At 40.3% G+C, this 16304-nt stretch overlaps 2 protein-coding genes across 3 annotated transcripts; one reads left to right on the forward strand and one right to left on the reverse strand.

Annotated features, from left to right (window-relative positions):
• Positions 1-522: 522 nt before the first annotated feature.
• tbcb (tubulin folding cofactor B) lies at positions 523-7329 on the reverse strand. Of its 2 annotated transcripts, none has more exons than XM_028464639.1 (7): positions 7141-7329; positions 5702-5868; positions 5389-5532; positions 3649-3745; positions 1893-2087; positions 882-954; positions 523-793 (listed from the first exon to the last, which is right to left on the reverse strand). In XM_028464639.1, exons 2-7 carry the CDS (start codon positions 5819-5821, stop codon positions 679-681), a joined length of 744 nt encoding a protein of 247 aa, XP_028320440.1. In that variant the 5' UTR covers positions 5822-5868; positions 7141-7329; the 3' UTR covers positions 523-678. The 2 variants fall into 2 exon arrangements, with proteins under 2 accessions (XP_028320440.1, XP_028320439.1); XM_028464638.1 differs by having other exon boundaries at positions 5702-5846; positions 7141-7300.
• A 597-nt stretch (positions 7330-7926) lies between these two features.
• On the forward strand, positions 7927-16296 carry six5 (SIX homeobox 5). The gene is made up of 3 exons (XM_028465268.1): positions 7927-8681; positions 10716-12115; positions 13614-16296. The coding sequence occupies exons 1-3, from the start codon at positions 7996-7998 to the stop codon at positions 14297-14299; spliced, it is 2772 nt and encodes a 923-aa protein (XP_028321069.1). The 5' UTR covers positions 7927-7995; the 3' UTR covers positions 14300-16296.
• Positions 16297-16304: the final 8 nt, after the last annotated feature.

Below are 16304 nucleotides of genomic sequence, written 5' to 3' on the forward strand. Positions count from 1 at the left end.
ACACATTTTAATGAATGAAAAATAATTATTCCAATGAGTTTAACCACAATAGCCTCATGTTAGCAAACTTTGAGTTCAATAATAGTCTTCTTTAAATATATGTTACATTAACACTTGAATTACCGGCACCTATTAAAACCAAATAACTAAGCTTAGCACTGTCGTTTACTCTGATTTTAGAATTGAACCCTTAATTACTACCATCACTAAAGATAACATAATACAATCATATAAGAATATGTATTAATCAGTGTGCAGGAGTCTCTCAAGTCAATTTTTCATTTACAGACAAATGCCAAACTTCAAATGACTGTAATTAATAGTGAATAAAAAAAAACCCGAAATAGTTACTTATAAAACAATATATAAGTTCAATTTGTACACATTGGTGTAAAATTAGTAGCCGTAATACTACAAAGAAAAAAAGTTTAAATTGAAAATTCAACAAAGAGACAATTAGCTAAAGCAGGAAATCTTAACAATGAAGATGGGTTTGGAAAAAAGATAAGGTCAAACCAGATGCAGCAATAAATGCCTTTATCCAAGTGAGAATGTTATTCTGAGAAACACAAATGAAGAGAATGTCTACAGTATGATGAACACAGTGTCCCTTCCTTGGTGGATGAATGAAGGCTTGAAATCAGGTGTTAAATTTCTGAGCAGTGCAACGACACCTTCCTACATTTCATCCAAACCATAATCCTCCTCCGGGAAGTCTCCCACGGTCACACTCAGGGGCTTCACAAATGCTCCATATTTGTTCTCGCATTCAAAGTACTGCCTCCCATCAACGCTGTGAAGGCACAATGAGGGAGGAAAAAATATGATTCAAGATCAGGGTCACATTGTATTTTTGTGTAAATAAACCAGAGGGCTCTTACGTTCCATTGTTTTTCCCCAGGGGCTCGTCGTACTTCACACCCACCCAATATCCAGGCTTAAAGTCTGTTGTGCCTGAAGCAAAAACAAAATCTTTTTATCCCAAATTCTGCTGGTCCCTTAGTTATTACAATTCCGTTTTCTGAAACTCATCATGCCCGACCTGAATTTTTTTTTTTTTTTTTAATACAGTTGTCAGAATTTAAAAGCTCACACTGCTAAGCAGAAAAAAGGAGAAAAAAAGACCAAAAAACTGAGACAACTGTCTCCTTTAAAAAGAAAGAAAAACTCTTTGTTCAATTGTTTTATTCCCAGTCATGATTAAGGCCCTTTAAACTACCGTAACTCAGATCTCTGTATTTCTTGTAAATCACAAATATTACCTTTAAAATAACACCAAATAAAATTTATCAGTATTTTTTTTTTTTTTTTTAAGCAAAGTTTTAAAAAGCTGTTGAATTTTCAACAAATAGTAAAGGAAATGATCCATCCATGACACCAGCACAGACGAGTAATTGACCATTAACTAAATCAAAATCTGCTCTGCTGTAGAGATAATCCTATGTTTAACCCAGAGGTTCACAACCTTTTTCGGACCATGACCCTATTTTTATATCATACATTTCTGGCATCCCCAGAGATATTTTTCTCTAGAATTAGTGTTTGATCGTGTTTGTTATACTGTGTTACAAATACAGAGTAACCACAATTAGTGCACAAAGTGACAAGATGTGCCAGTTCAGATATTTTTATACTGCATTTTAATTTAACTGGAGCATATAGTGGTTTGAGATTGTGTGCGGTGTTTTTACTTTGAAAAACAATAATAATTTGAATTTTCAAAAATATAATTTTAATCAGTAATTTTTTTAAATAAATTATGACACATTTCAGGTGACCCCATTTTAATTCTAGGCAACTCCACATGGGGTCATAACCCCATGGTTGAAAAAACACTGGTTTAACCCATCATCATATATGACGTCGACCAGCTGAGCTTCATCCAGACTTACCAACATACATGACTGTGCCAAGCTTAATGGGCTGCCCATTGACCTGCACCTTGCAGCGGTTTCCAACTGAAATGGCCGCAGCTGCTACTTTCTCTTCCTCTTCCCGAGCAGCCTTTTCTGCTTTCTTCTTGGCAATATCCTCTTCCTCTTTGAAGCGGCCAAAATTATGTTTCTTTTTGAATGTCCTCGCTGAATCTGAAACCAGAGGACAGAGTAGGAAAATCTAACGCAGTTTGAAGAATTTTGGGTTCTTGGTAATAAAGTAAAAAGGTAAAGCAGCTAGAGACAACTTCCCCCTTACCTAAGACGAAGAGGAGTGGAGATAAATTAAGTGAAACTGCAACAATGTGAATTTAACATACCTACTGCCCATAAAAACATTAGATAGGTGCAACAGTCAAAGCACTGCAAAATAAGGCTGGGTTTAAAAAATTGATCAATCAATTTTAATCGATTCTCCTTTGTATAGCCCGATATCAATTCATAAAGCCCTTGAATTGAACCTTTTAATAAGTCTTGCTGCCTGTAGATTAGTAGCGCGGCGCCTTGGGCTACTAGGGGAAAGGGGGTGGGAGGGCACGCACCGCGGCTCTACCCAAAAGGTATTGCAAGGACGTGATTCGAGCTGCTATGACAGTTTTACAGGCTTTAATGGAGGTCGTAGTAACCTCTAGACAATAGTAGATGCTAAAGCTAAACAATCAAACACACAAAGAACCGTCTAACACCGTCATTCACTCACACTTCCCTGTGGGAATGGAATGCTTTAACTTAACACACTGACTTTATCCCCGCTTATACCTGCCCATTCCCCAGCCTTCCAGCCAATCAACACTCATGTACACAAGACGTGCATTGGCCGAAAAAGCTGCATATAAACACGAGGCCTTCACGGTCATGGGAAATCATAGTTCTACCCTGACCCTGGCCCAGCTTTTTCTGCATCTTGCTGTTTTCTTGAAGTTTACTGTTCACAAGAATTTAAAAGTAATTTCTTACATTTACCAAAGACCTGACTTATTGCACTTTAAGACAATCCAGAATCATTTTAATTTCTAGGTGTTTGCTTTTATTTTAAATTATTTATTTTTATGGTTTTGTCTCTTATTATGCAGTTAGATTTGTTGTGCAGCCACTGCAACATTAGCACAAAACATTTGTGAGACTGAAATGAATGAGAATGTCTTGAGTTTGCAATGTATCTGTTGCCGTTTTATTTACACAGCCTGCCCTGTGCTTTGAATTGATTTAAGTCATTGCATTTTTGTTCTGCTCAGGTCATGTTAAATAAAACATACATAATTAATGTAACTGCATGAGGTCCAATTAATGTAAATATTTATATTTTTACTAATGCACCAAGATAAAGCTGTAGTACTATTTGCATCATTAGTTCTAATGAGAATGTCTTCCATATCAAAGTAAAATTGGTTCTGCGTGATATCCTTAACTGAATCAAAAATCAATCAAAAGGGAATCGTGGATCGAATCGAATCAAACTGGGCCCTTGTGCATCGAATCGAATTGATTTGGGAAATTTGAATCGATACCCAGCCCTACTGCAAAACATGTGCCTCGCCAACTTTTTAACATTGTACAATAAATGATACATTCCTTAATTTTGAGTCTAAAAATCCATGTAAGATGAAATTTCAACATAGACGGAACTAAACGTTTATTTTCATAAACTCTGCATTCATATACAGTGATAGTGTTTTAGCAATAACTATGAATTGGTAAACATAATAGATCATACCTGTCCTCTGTTCATAGACGTCATCAGAGAGATCATACTTCTCCCCTTTTGAAAGATCACTGAACTCGTCCATTTGAGCTCCACTTTTGTCAATAACCTGATAAAACACAAGGGATTCCAGATGATAGAAGCACTAAATCTGCATTGATTTACTTTCAGATCACCAATATAACAAATTAATCACTAATTAAGGTTTCATTTAACCAGACAACATTTTTTCAGGAAATCTGATCTTCTGACATGTTTCGCTTAACATATTTATAAAAAAGACAAAATGAACTTGCTGGACTTATTAAATCACTGTTATAAATATATATCATTTCCACATTAGTAAACATTGAGGGGTCTATTCTCCCATTTGGACTGAAGCACTTTTTTGCACTCCTGCAGTTATGCACCTCTCTCCTGTGCGTAATCTCCAGTCCAGGCTGCTGACACACCCACCGCGCATAAGGAGACCAAAAGTGCGTAGTGTGTGAATGAAGGCTGGCTGAAGGAAAGGAGGCAGTGATGTCATTTTTTGGGGCTGTCTAGAAATCACGAAACATGGAGTTTACCCAATGCTTGTAAATGTCATTGAAATCCGTGAGAATGATAAAGCACCCTTTTAACTTGAAACGCCTTCATTGATGAACAATGTAACAGGTTGATTTGGTCAGATTATTGATCAGATTGTTGCAGTGTGACTGAGGATTGGCCTCCATTTTTCTGTCCGAGTCACAGTTAAAATCTCTCCTTTTTCCCCTCATACCAACAACAGATTAACGCTTGTGTGGAAAGCCTGATTTTATTCTTCCATTCCTGCATTCATAAATGATCAGCACATCAGTCAACACCTGTCATCAATACGGTACCTGCTCTAAAGCGTGACCAAGTGTGCTGCGCTGCTGGAGATATGAAGAAATAATCCTGCAGAGCGTCCTGCTTTAATCCAGAGGAGACAGAGATGTTTGCAGTGAAACAGAACCAGTGGCTTCCTACATGAAACGCAGTTTTAAATATAAGTTGTTTAAAGACTTATGGAGCTAATGTGAGCGTGTCCGAACTAAAGATGAGCCTCATTTAAATATGTGTGAGAAAAGTTTCTGGTATCCATCGTCTCATGTTGATCAAACTGTGGCTTTACATTGGACATAATATGAAAATAGTTGGACATCAATGTGACCAACGTGGACATAAGTCTGCCAGAGTTTTAATTAATCGCGCAGCAGGTGACGCATGAGTCTGTGTGTCTTCAAATGTAACTAAGTCCATATTTCTAGTGCAATATAATGTTTCACCTTATCGGGGCGCTGAACTTATTCCAGGCTTGGAAGTGCATCAGAGGAAAAGCACTTAAGCAGACAGGAGAATACGCATAAGGCCAGATTTTAATGGGAACGCCTACATTTCAGGGCCGCTCCACCCAGTGTGCGTAACTGGGATGAAGGCGCGCAGAGACTGACTTAAGTACAGGGGGAGAATAGCGCACAGCCAAAAACACACAGCTTTTTGGACTTATGCGCATGGGAGAATAGAGCCCTAAATGTTTTGGTACAAACAACCACAATTAAAAACATCCTCATCCTAAAAAAATGTAAAAACTAGTTACACTAGTAAATAAGAACTTTGTTTTAATTTCTACAAAAACAATATGAGTAGACCAGAAGCCTTTATGTACGTCCTTTTCTTAGTTTGCTTTCCTTTCAACAAAGATCATATTGATCTGATGCCATAAAACTTGGGAGCTGAGCTACATACATGTATTCTGCAGTTGTCGTCCACGGGGTAAGAGCCGAGCAAGGCCTCATCGTTATCCAGTTTCAGTAAAAATGCATCCGTGACGCTGAACAACTCCAGCTCCATGAAAGATGAAGGTGCTCCTACAATCATCTCCAAACTCAACTGATTGCAAGAAGGACAAAAGACAACAATACATGTATAATGAGCTGGATAACATTAAGCCATATTGTTGGGTGCAGATATTCCGACGCACGCACACACACACACACACCCTCATTGATGTACAGTTCCTACAAATATGCAACCTGCTGAATGTAAATTTGAGTCTCACCTTTAAGTCTGCTATACGGATACCTCGCTTGAACCTTCGCTGTGACTCAAAGGAGGACCTGGTGCTGGTGAGGCGCACATCCACCAAAGGATTAGTGATGATTTCCACTCCACTGTCCATAGTTGTTTTTGTGTAAGATCGGATGCTAGAATAAAGAGGAGAAAAATCTGAAACCAAATAAAAGTGTACCATTCAGCCTAGTATCATGTTAAAAAAACTAAAGAACCTTGGTTTGGCTAAAGTCAAACATTTCTCACAGTTCTATTTGACTAGGATCTGGGAAATCAGAAAGCCAATTCAAACTAAGGCTGAACAATTAATTACATTTGCAATTTTCTAATTTTTAGTAATAATTTATTTTAAATTAGTTGGGAGTTTGATTTACCTTAAAAATGTCCAATTTGTTAAAGCAGATATGAGTTCTTACTTACCCTGCACTTTAGTCGGTGTGATGTTACTGACTGGATATTAGTATAGTTTTTTTTCTTTTTCATTATCATTATTTTATATATCTGTTTATTTTATTTATTTATAGACTGTCCTGTTAAGTTCAGAGAGTGTTTAAGAAGTGCAGTCCACATTAGATATGTTGAAAAGGTAAAGCCACAGATTCGTTTGCTTTATTGTTGTAATCTGTGCTTTAACATTTATATTTATTTCCTTTCATGAAAATGCGACCAACACAGATTCCCAATGTACATCAAACAATATCACAAAAAATCCTGATCGTGTAAATCCTAATGATAAAAGGATGCAGAGAGGCTTCCTATTGGCTCCTAAATCCAAAATTAAACTCAGGATTTTCTTCTTATCCCACTTGCTTCATTTGCAGTATATTTCACGAGTGAACATGTTTCCACAGTTAATTCAGCATGTTAACTAAAAGTGCATTTTTAGTGTGTATATGTTAACAAGTAACAATTGGTTAGCTAGTTAGGGTCTATTGGAACATGTCAACTAGTGAAGCTTCAAAATTGTATCAGATGCTGAACGGGCTGAAAAAGGGACTGGTTCATGTTTAGTTGTATTTGTGACTCAGATTTTTTTTTTTTTTTTTTTTTTTTTTTTTAAGTCATTTCAGTTTGAAGTTCTGTCTCTTCAACAGTGACTCATTTATTTATTCATCTATCCATCCATTCGTTTTCTGACCCGCCTGCTCCTTTTTTGTTTAAATTAAACAATATGGCGAGGGGAAAACTGCATAACGGATACAGGTCACATTTCACAATTTTCTTTATTAAATATAGTTTGTAATAGTTTCCCTCGCTCTGGTATAACTATTCTAAATAACCCTGCTTAGTGCAGAGGACTGTTAGCATCTAGCTACTGGTGCTGCAGTCACGTTGGATTCATAAAACAGTAGCCGTCGCATGAACAGCTCAATTAGCATAGCTAGCTACCCTGTTACCTTTGATTAAACAATAGAACAACCCACTTACCTTCTTAAACTACGTTTAATCCGTCAATTTCATGGCAAAAAACGCCACAAAAAATATATACGTCGTTCGTTGTTGAGATGTCTGCGACATAAAAGCTCCTCCCACCACCACGCCCTGCTTTGGGAAAGTTCTACCCGCCTACTTGGCTAGATTTGACCAATCACATTGAGGAAAAAATATCTCAACCAATTGTTGTACTTCACGAAGAAAAAGTCATTGTGGGACCGCCTACTTTTAGATCGACACAATTTATGACCAATCAGTAGGAAATGGTAAATGCGTTAATAATGACATCACCGTGGCGCTAAAATCCCACGTTCCAAACTAAAAAGGTTTTTCATTATATTAAAAACATAATCCTTTTTTCTTAGGAAATGAAAGTTTCAAACACACGTTAAAACAAAAACAAATCAAATTTCTTAAATGTATTTGATATTTGTTTGTGATGTGTATTTGAAAAATAATAATGCAAAATAAATAAATAAATAAATTTAATCAGTGGCCTATACCCACGTTTTTTTTGTTTTTGTTTTTTTTTTACCAATTACTAGACATTCCAGGCGACACCACATGGGGCCCTGACCCTAAGGATGAAAAACAATAGATTACCTTTAGACAAAAAAAGAAAGTCTAAGTCTAATATGTCGACATTTTTAATATGGTGCTAAATTGACGTCAGTTCCTAAGGGCTGCTGGTCCTTAGAGGGGGCGTGGCCTCTCATAGAGGGCGCGGCCTATGATTGAGGGGCGTGGTCGTGGCGGTGTGCCTGCACTCCACGGTGTGGTTGACGGGAGAGCGGAGGGAGGGGGAGGAACTGTTGGAGGAAAAAAAAAAAAAAAAGAGTTAAACTAAAAATGGCTTCCTTGTCTTTGGAACCCACTGAACAATCCGAAAACAGCCCAGAGGAGTCAACGAAGCTGGATCCCAAAGAAGAGGAGGACCCGGTGCAAATTACCGAGGAACTGCTCCAAAGTTTCCAAAAGTCGGCTCTGAGTTTTTCCACTGACCAAGTGTCCTGTCTGTGCGAGGCCCTCCTGCAGGCGGGCAATGTGGACCGTCTGTGGAGCTTTCTCTCCACCATTCCTCCTTCGTCCGAGCTGCTACGTGGCAACGAGACCCTGCTGAAGGGCCAGGCCCTGGTGGCCTTCCACCGGGAACAGTTCAGCGAGCTCTACGCCATCCTGGAGAGCCACGACTTCCACCCGTCTAACCATGGGTTCCTGCAGGACCTGTACCTCAAAGCCCGATACAAGGAGGCGGAGAGGTCCCGAGGCCGCAGCCTGGGTGCTGTGGACAAGTACCGGCTCAGAAAGAAGTTCCCCCTGCCCAAGACCATCTGGGACGGAGAAGAGACTGTGTACTGCTTCAAGGAGAAGTCCCGAAACGCCCTGAAGGAGTGCTACAAGAACAACAGGTACCCCACTCCGGATGAGAAGAAGAGCCTGGCCCAGATCACTGGTCTGTCCCTGACCCAGGTCAGCAACTGGTTCAAGAACCGCAGGCAGAGGGACAGGACCCCATGTGGGATGCACAGCAAAAGGCAAGACACACACACACACACACACCTATTGACAGCACATGTCTGAGAGCAGGAACATGTTGCTTTGTTATGAAATGTGAGATCCAGGGCGCCCAGTGAGGCTCAGGTTTCCTGAAACCTGCACACACACAGTGGATGGAGATAGACTAGAGGCTGGGGCTAAAACCTCCAACCAGGGGAGCAGGAAGGGCTGGGGGTGGTAGGGGTGTTTGTTTTCCAGCAACCATGCATGGAGATAAGGGAAAATAGAGCAGGCTTTATCTAATCTGTGGAGTTTGAGGTTGACCGGGACCAAAACTCTTTCACAAACAGACCATGAAAGCACTTTCCATAAATCAGGATCAGCTTCCTGTGTTTTGAGGTGGACTGGAGTTAGGTGTGATCTACAGTAAGTCATCAAAAGCAGATTCAAGAGTCACCTCTTTGTTAAATCTGTTTTTGATTTTCCCTGGGAAGGCTGTTTACTTAAGTGGTCAAATGTATTCGCATCCTGTTTTAATCTGAGCTGGTCAAATGGGGGTCTGGGGACTTCTTGATGCCCAGGAGCCCCAAGTTCAACGGTACAAAGTAGAACATTTAATTATATACATAAATTCAATCTTGTAAGCGACGTACTGTAAGATGCTACTATCCTATAGTAAACAGTGGTACAGGAAAACATTGATTGGCTTTGGGATGATAAAATGTGCAGTATTAAACCTACATGAAATATAATATATAATTCATCCATCCATTTTCGGACCTGCTTGCTCTTTTTCTGCTTATCTCCAGCTGTAATCAGGCGCTAGGCGTGGGCACACCCTGGACAGGACGACGGTCCATCGCAGATAACATATATTGACACATTACAGGATGCAATGGGATTCCGCACAGAATAAAGATTACAGGGAAAACAGGATCAATTAGAGGCAAGGCAAATTTATTTGTATAGCTCATTTCATACACAAGGCAACTCAATGTGCTTTACATGATAAAACATTCAATTGTTTAAAATCAATAAGAACATTTAAAATCATCTGTAAAATAAATTCAAATCATCAACAAACCCATTACATCAACAACATGACCAAAAATCTCTCTCTCAATCATACGCAGTAGAGGAAAAAAAAAAGTGCCTTTAACTTTGATTTGAAATTTTTTACATTAGATGCTGACTTCAGCTCTGCTGGCAGTTTGTTCCACTTCTTTGCAGCATAACAACTAAAAGCAGCATCATCATGTTTACTGTGAACTCTGGGCTCCACTATAGACTTTAAAACTGGAGTAATGTGCTCTGACCTCTTTATTCTGGTTAAAACCTGAGCTGCAGCGTTCAGAACCAGCTGCAGCTGTTTGACGCTCTTTTGGGGGGATTCCTGTCAGAAGACCATTACAATAGTTCAGTCTGCTGAAGATAAAAGCATGGACCAGTTTCTCCTGATCTTTCTGAGTCATTAAACCTTTCACTCTGGTGATGTTCTTTAGGTGGTAGAAGGCTGTTATTGCAATAGATTTGATCTGACTGCTGAATGTAAGATCTGAGTCAACCAAGGTTTTTGACTTTAGCTTTTAAAGATCGAGACTCAAGATACTTGCTGATAGTCCTCTTTTTCTTGTTACCAAAGACAATCACCTCCATCTTGTCATGGTTTAGTTGAAGGAAGTTTTCACTCATCCAGCAGTTTACTTTTTCTAAGCAGTCACCTCTATGGGACCATAGTCATCTGGGTTATAGTCATGAATTAAACCATTATACATGTCAGTAATTTAAACATGTGAGAAATGAACTGGAATACAATATCGAGCAAAGTATGCTTACTTATTAACAGCTAGGTGAAATTAATTAAGATTAAAGTTGGCCAGATGTGAACAGATTAGGTTATCTCTTGATGAAAATGATTAGTAGTGTAGTAATTATTATTAGTATTAAGTTTGATTACAGCATGCTTTAAGATGAATTTCCTTAAAAGAAAGAAGCAGTTTTAATATATCAGGTAATTACCAAACATAGTGTGAGTGAATATATTGGATTGATTGATTGATTCTTCATTTCAGTGAGTCTGATGGGAACCACAGCTCAGAGGATGAGGTGAACGCCATCAGTGACTCAGTGGACCTAACGGAGGATACCGCTGTCTCCAAGGCGTCCGTCATCTCTGTCTCCACGGTTCCCTGCAGCACCGGGGGTCCGCTCATCCTCAACGGGTCCAGCGGCTTCCTCACCACCTCACAGCCTTTACTCCTCAACGGGAACTCCCTGCTCTCCAGCACCAGCGGAGGCGTCATTATAAACGGGCTGAGCTTGGGCGACTGCCAGACGGTCACTCTGAGTCCAGTAGGAACCAATTCTCCTTTGATACTGAACGGTGCTCAGATCATAACAAAGGCAGAGCAGGTTTCACTCATGGACACTAAGGTGAGCGGACTTCCAGGAGGTGTTCTTAGTTCCGGTGCCTTAACAGCATCTCCTCCCTCGGCTGTCATTTCTCCTCACTCCAAGACGCAGAATCCAAATGCAACAGAATTTATCGGTATCCATGAATCAGAAGCCACCAGCCAGACGGTGTCCTCCTCCTCATCATCGTCCTTATCCCCCTCCTCCCCCACCCTGTCCACAATTAACAGTCTGCCCCCTCTCGTCTTGGCACAAGCACACCAACAGGACTTTGTCACCCTACCAGCGTCTGTGTCGTCTGCGGGTGTCGTGGAGTACGTGGCCAGTGCTAACACTACATCTAACATAAGCTCTTTGAACACTATGGTTTCCTCTTCCAGCAGCTCCACTCCTCAGGTCATCACTCTGCCTCAGGTGGTTCCATCCACGCAGGGCAAACCAGTGTCTCACCTGGTCCAGCACTCCATAGCCCAGGTGTCCCAGTGCCCTCAGCTGGTCCCGGTATCACCCCTGTCGTCGCCAGTCCCACAGTTTCATAGCCCCCAGACTCTGAGTGCAGGCGGTGGAGTCATCATGCAGCAGCAGGCTGCTTCCACAGCTGTAAGTGAACGTGCGTCCTCCATCGTCTCCGTCCCACAGCTCAGCACCAACCAACTCCATCAGCCGCTAATGCAGCAGCTCGGGGAGCAAACTCCCAACTGTGCTCTGAGCAAAATACACACTCCAAAAGTCATTTCAATTTCCTCCCCAACACAAGTAGTTCCTGGCCCTCAGACCAGAGGTAGCACACCAACCCAGCTACCCCAGCTCATCCCTGTCTCCTCCATCCAGACATCCTCCACAGTCTCCTTCCCTCAAGTGGTTCCTGCCAGTCCTTCTCTGCCCATCCCCTCAGCTGGGGTGTCTTTACAGATTCTGGCATCAGGTCCTGCAGCTGGAGGAGTCACACAGAGTCCTCTGAGGTTTAACCAGCTGAGGCCCATTGGCCCCCCAACAACAGCGGCCCCTGCAGTGCAGCTCCTAAACCCTGGGGTCATTCAGATACCTTCTGCATCTCCAGGTAATCCAACTACAAATGATGGCAACATTTTGTTTCATTTATTGATTATTTAACAGAGACAATGCACATTAATAAACAGACATGATGTAAATGAGCCAGAGTTAGCCAAAAGAGGCTAGTTTTCATCTGGTGTCCCTGACCAGATTTTAACAGGCAACCTAAAATGTAAAAGGTATTAAAATACAGGAGGAGAATAAAACATGACACAAGAGAATGGTATGACAAATAACAAAATAATTACTTATAAAACAAAGCACCAAGCCTGGACTAAAACTGTCAGAACTGCCACACAGTAAATTACAACTGATACACAGTTTAAATGAAATAATTCTTCCATACTTAACACAAGAGTAACAATGTACAAAAAAAAAAAAAAAAAAAAACTGTCTAGCTGCAGAGAAAAAGAAAACATTGAGAATTGAGCAATAGGCTGCAATAAAAAAATACCATGTACTAATACTATTTCCTCTTATACCACCCTGATGTGAAATTAATTTGTTTTGTTTATAGAATACAACTAGTGATGGACCAAAAATTTTAGGTGGAAAACCAAAAATGCTCTTTTGGACCATTTACGTGAGATGCTGTTTTTTCACTGAAACAATCCGGCCGAAACAGGATGTTGTAATGATGCAAGCAAACACTGTTGCCAGAATGCGCTTGTCTGGATACAGGCCAATGTTTCTGCGGAGCATCCGCATTTCAACATTTGAGCAATAACGCCTCTTCTAAGCAGAGTTTGAGACAGACCACGGAGTAAAAACCACGAAAAGTACACACTGTGTGATTTATGTTTCTGCATCACATCGATGGCGTAGCTTTGCGTAGCTCTTTACGTCAATGTGGAACCCAATGCAGCAGCCTGACCTGCATTTCTAAAAATCCTAATGAAGTGTACAGTTTTTTTCAACTTTGAAGACGTGACCCCATGTGGGGTCCCCTGGAATTCAAATGGCGTCGCCTAAAAAGTCTAGTAATTGGTTAAAAAATGTACTGATTAAAATGATATTTTAAAATGTTCTTTAATCATTACTCTCCTTTAAATTAAAAACCACACATTATCTGAAATAACTGTTCTAAACTTTTACTTTTTCAAATAAGTAATTGTGTATTTAAAAAAAAATGTATAAAAATATCTGAGCTGGTGCATCTCGTCGCTTTGTGCACAGTATAACAAATGTGATCAAAAACTAGTTTGAGAAAGAATTCACCAGAAACTTTCTAATGGGGTCACAAGTCACGACACAAAAAAGGTTGGGAACCACTGTTTTAGAGTCTGTCAGCACATGTTTCACCGAGATCTAAATTCAGTGTCTCAGAATATTGAAATATTACATAAAATCAAAAAAAAAAAAAGATATTTTAAATGTCAGGTTTCTTCCACACATAACCGACATGGCAGGCATTGGTTTGCATTAAGTATCTGTTTAAATGTTTTCAGGTACTGACTCTCCTTTGAAACATTACTCTGTGTTTTACTTGCCCCTCTCCTCTGTAGGTAATGTCCTTCTTGGTGGAGGTCCTTATCTGAGCGTCCAGCAGGGGAAGCTGATCCTCACCATCCCTGCAGGTCTTCAACTCACAAGTCTGCCCCTCAAACCAGCTACGGACGCTCCTCCTATCTCTGTGAACGGTGTGTGTCCAGTCCTCAGCCCCTCTTCTCCTGCCGTGCCCTCCGCACCTCCCACCACCACGGCTCAAACACCGAGCGTCCTCACGTCTTTGCCTCTGAACTTTATTAATTCATCGCCTCCGTACTGCGTCCCAGAGACTACTGTTACTGCTAACAGCCAGACGCCGATGGCCTCCTTGCTTCACACTTTGGACCCTTCAGTCACCCCAACGACACCCACCGCTCTGACCCCAGAGAGCATGCTCACCCTCAGCCCCATGTACAGCGGGACCACACCCAGCCTCCAGCTGTCCCAGCCAGCCTGGAGCCCTGTGCCGCTCTCGGCCTCAGCTGGACTCACTTTGTTTGACATCCGGGGTAAAGGGGACCTGTCGGTAGACCCGGCTTTGTTGAGCCTGCCCGGAGGAGAGTCGCTGCTCCTGGGAAGCCCGTCGTCAGAGCAGGACATGGAAGCCAGTTCACCACTGGGGAACCCAGAGGAGATGGTCGGAGACCCCAAAATCCTCACTCAGCTGCGGTCCGTCCCTGTAGATGAAGAGCTGGGATTGTAATGTAGCCACGATCAAAGGGAGCGACCACAGAGCTCTAAAAGACAAACACAGATTACATGTCAATAGTTTAATCATTTATTTTACTTGTTTGTTTGTATTTTGACAACTTGGTCCTTTCTGAGAAAGACACAATAGCATCATCATGAGGACGATAAAAGCAAATACATTGGAGAAAAAATTTGTCTTTGCTTTCTCTATGCTTTGATGGAAAAGTCTGTATCTGGTGACGTTTTTCAATGACATCTGATCGTGCCTTGTTTTTATTTTCATCAGATGTCAAACAAAAACAAGGACCTATCCAGTTTCCTTTATCAAAAAAAAGGAATATCTTTGACCAGGAATGCTGATTGTTTGGACTCTTTTTGCCTTTTCTTAGACTTTTTTGAGCTCTGGCCCGTGTGTGTGTGTGTGTGTGTGTGTGTGTGTGTTTTTTTTTTCCTGGCAGAAGCAGCGACTCATTGTGGATCCACATTAGATTGGCAGAGTGGAACATATTACAGACCTCAGCCTGCTCCTAGTTCCAGATATTTAGAAGGTCGTCTCATTTCTTTTTGTCACGTCTTCGGTTACAACCTGAAAGTGCAACACTCCAGGAACCAGTAGCTTCTTTTTTTTTTTTTCCTTTTTCTTTTTTCTAAATTGCAGTATTTTAGTTTGAAAAGTTACTGATTTACTAATTATAGGACACCCACAGGTGCATTGCTCTTTAAAATGGCTGTGAAACGGCTCTGTCTGTGTGTTCACCCCATGGAATCACAAAATATTGTTACAGTCATAAGATGTTTTGCATTTCTTATAAACGTACAACTATGCAGGCGATGGCAAACACAAAACAAAGAATATAGAGTAGGTAGGATTTAAAGGAAGGGGTTCAACTCTATGCAAATTGCAAAGCATTTCTATTGTAGAGAATACTACGCAGAGTTGGACACTACACTTAGGAGATGCTGTGCTTTTTAAAACAAAATGTGTCCATTTACCGCTATCCCACACATTCATCCTCCATCCACCCAAAGTATATAAACTCTGATATGTGCCTTATTTTAAAGCGTATCGTTAAAATGTGTTTTTTTTTCTTTATAAATTCACATTTTCTGCCTTTTTACACACTTTCAATGATCGCTATGTACCAAATATATTGAAACACTTATTTTTGCTCCTAAAAACCTTATTTCTTCTTCCATCAGTTTGACCCACTATGATGATTTTTGGTTGTGTACAAGTCAAAGCTCCATGTTTGTGTTTTTTTGTATATTTTGCACATTTTACATCACATGTTTACGCTAAGCTCCCATGTTGTCATGACAGTGGATTGACTCTTTAGGTGTCTTCAAATCTGATGGTTTTGAATCTGGTCTTAATATTGAGTTAAATAATAAGAAAAGAGCATCGATAGCTATTGATTCACACCTAAAGTCATTGATCGCTCTGCTGTCATAATAACACAGGCAGTGGTCAATAATGGTACACAGTAATCCACTTCATTATTGCATGTATTTGTTTACATTGTTTATTCGTCTCTTTTGTACAAGTAATCTATTTAAGCATTTATCCAATTCTTTTCTTGTTTTTTTTTAGTTATGAAATGAAATTCCTTTTCACTTGAAAGCTCACGTTTTTTTAATCGCAAATGTGCTTTTATCGTCGATCTCAGACAACAGCGTGAAGTCAGTGCTGCAGTGATGACTTTTTAAAAAAAATGTGTCACCCTCAAAGGGTCGGAGGTTTTCCTGCAAGCGCGTGGGCAGTGAATAGTTTGGTTAGATTTTAATCTAAATTCATTTAAAGTTTGAATTTGGTTACAGTGACAGTCTTTTCTTCTACCAAAGTTTGTTTTTTGCATTTCCCATTCGTGTGTTTGTGTATCACCATGTTTTTGTTTGTAGCCTGCAATGGGTCAGGTTAATAAGTATGTATCTCCAGACTAAACCAAAGATGTGTGCTGAACAACTTTATTACCAGTTTTAAAAAAGGGATCCTTTGTGTCTTGTTATTCAATATACCT

Source organism: Gouania willdenowi, chromosome 13, assembly GCF_900634775.1.
Source record: "Gouania willdenowi chromosome 13, fGouWil2.1, whole genome shotgun sequence".
NCBI classification, from domain to species: Eukaryota; Metazoa; Chordata; class Actinopteri; order Blenniiformes; family Gobiesocidae; genus Gouania; species Gouania willdenowi.

Excerpts from the sequence above, each read along its gene's own strand:
- tbcb (XM_028464639.1), bottom strand. The coding sequence starts at position 5,821 with ATGGACAGTGGAGTGGAAATCATCACTAATCCTTTGGTGGATGTGCGC. Across the intron at positions 3,746-5,388 it reads ACGACAACTGCAGAATACAT|GTTATTGACAAAAGTGGAGC; the intron begins GTATGTAGCTCA and ends GTGTTTTATCAG. Across the intron at positions 955-1,892 it reads TGGCACAGTCATGTATGTTG|GCACAACAGACTTTAAGCCT; the intron begins GTAAGTCTGGAT and ends TTTTTGCTTCAG.
- six5 (XM_028465268.1), top strand. The coding sequence starts at position 7,996 with ATGGCTTCCTTGTCTTTGGAACCCACTGAACAATCCGAAAACAGCCCA. Across the intron at positions 8,682-10,715 it reads TGTGGGATGCACAGCAAAAG|TGAGTCTGATGGGAACCACA; the intron begins GCAAGACACACA and ends TCTTCATTTCAG. Across the intron at positions 12,116-13,613 it reads GATACCTTCTGCATCTCCAG|GTAATGTCCTTCTTGGTGGA; the intron begins GTAATCCAACTA and ends TCTCCTCTGTAG.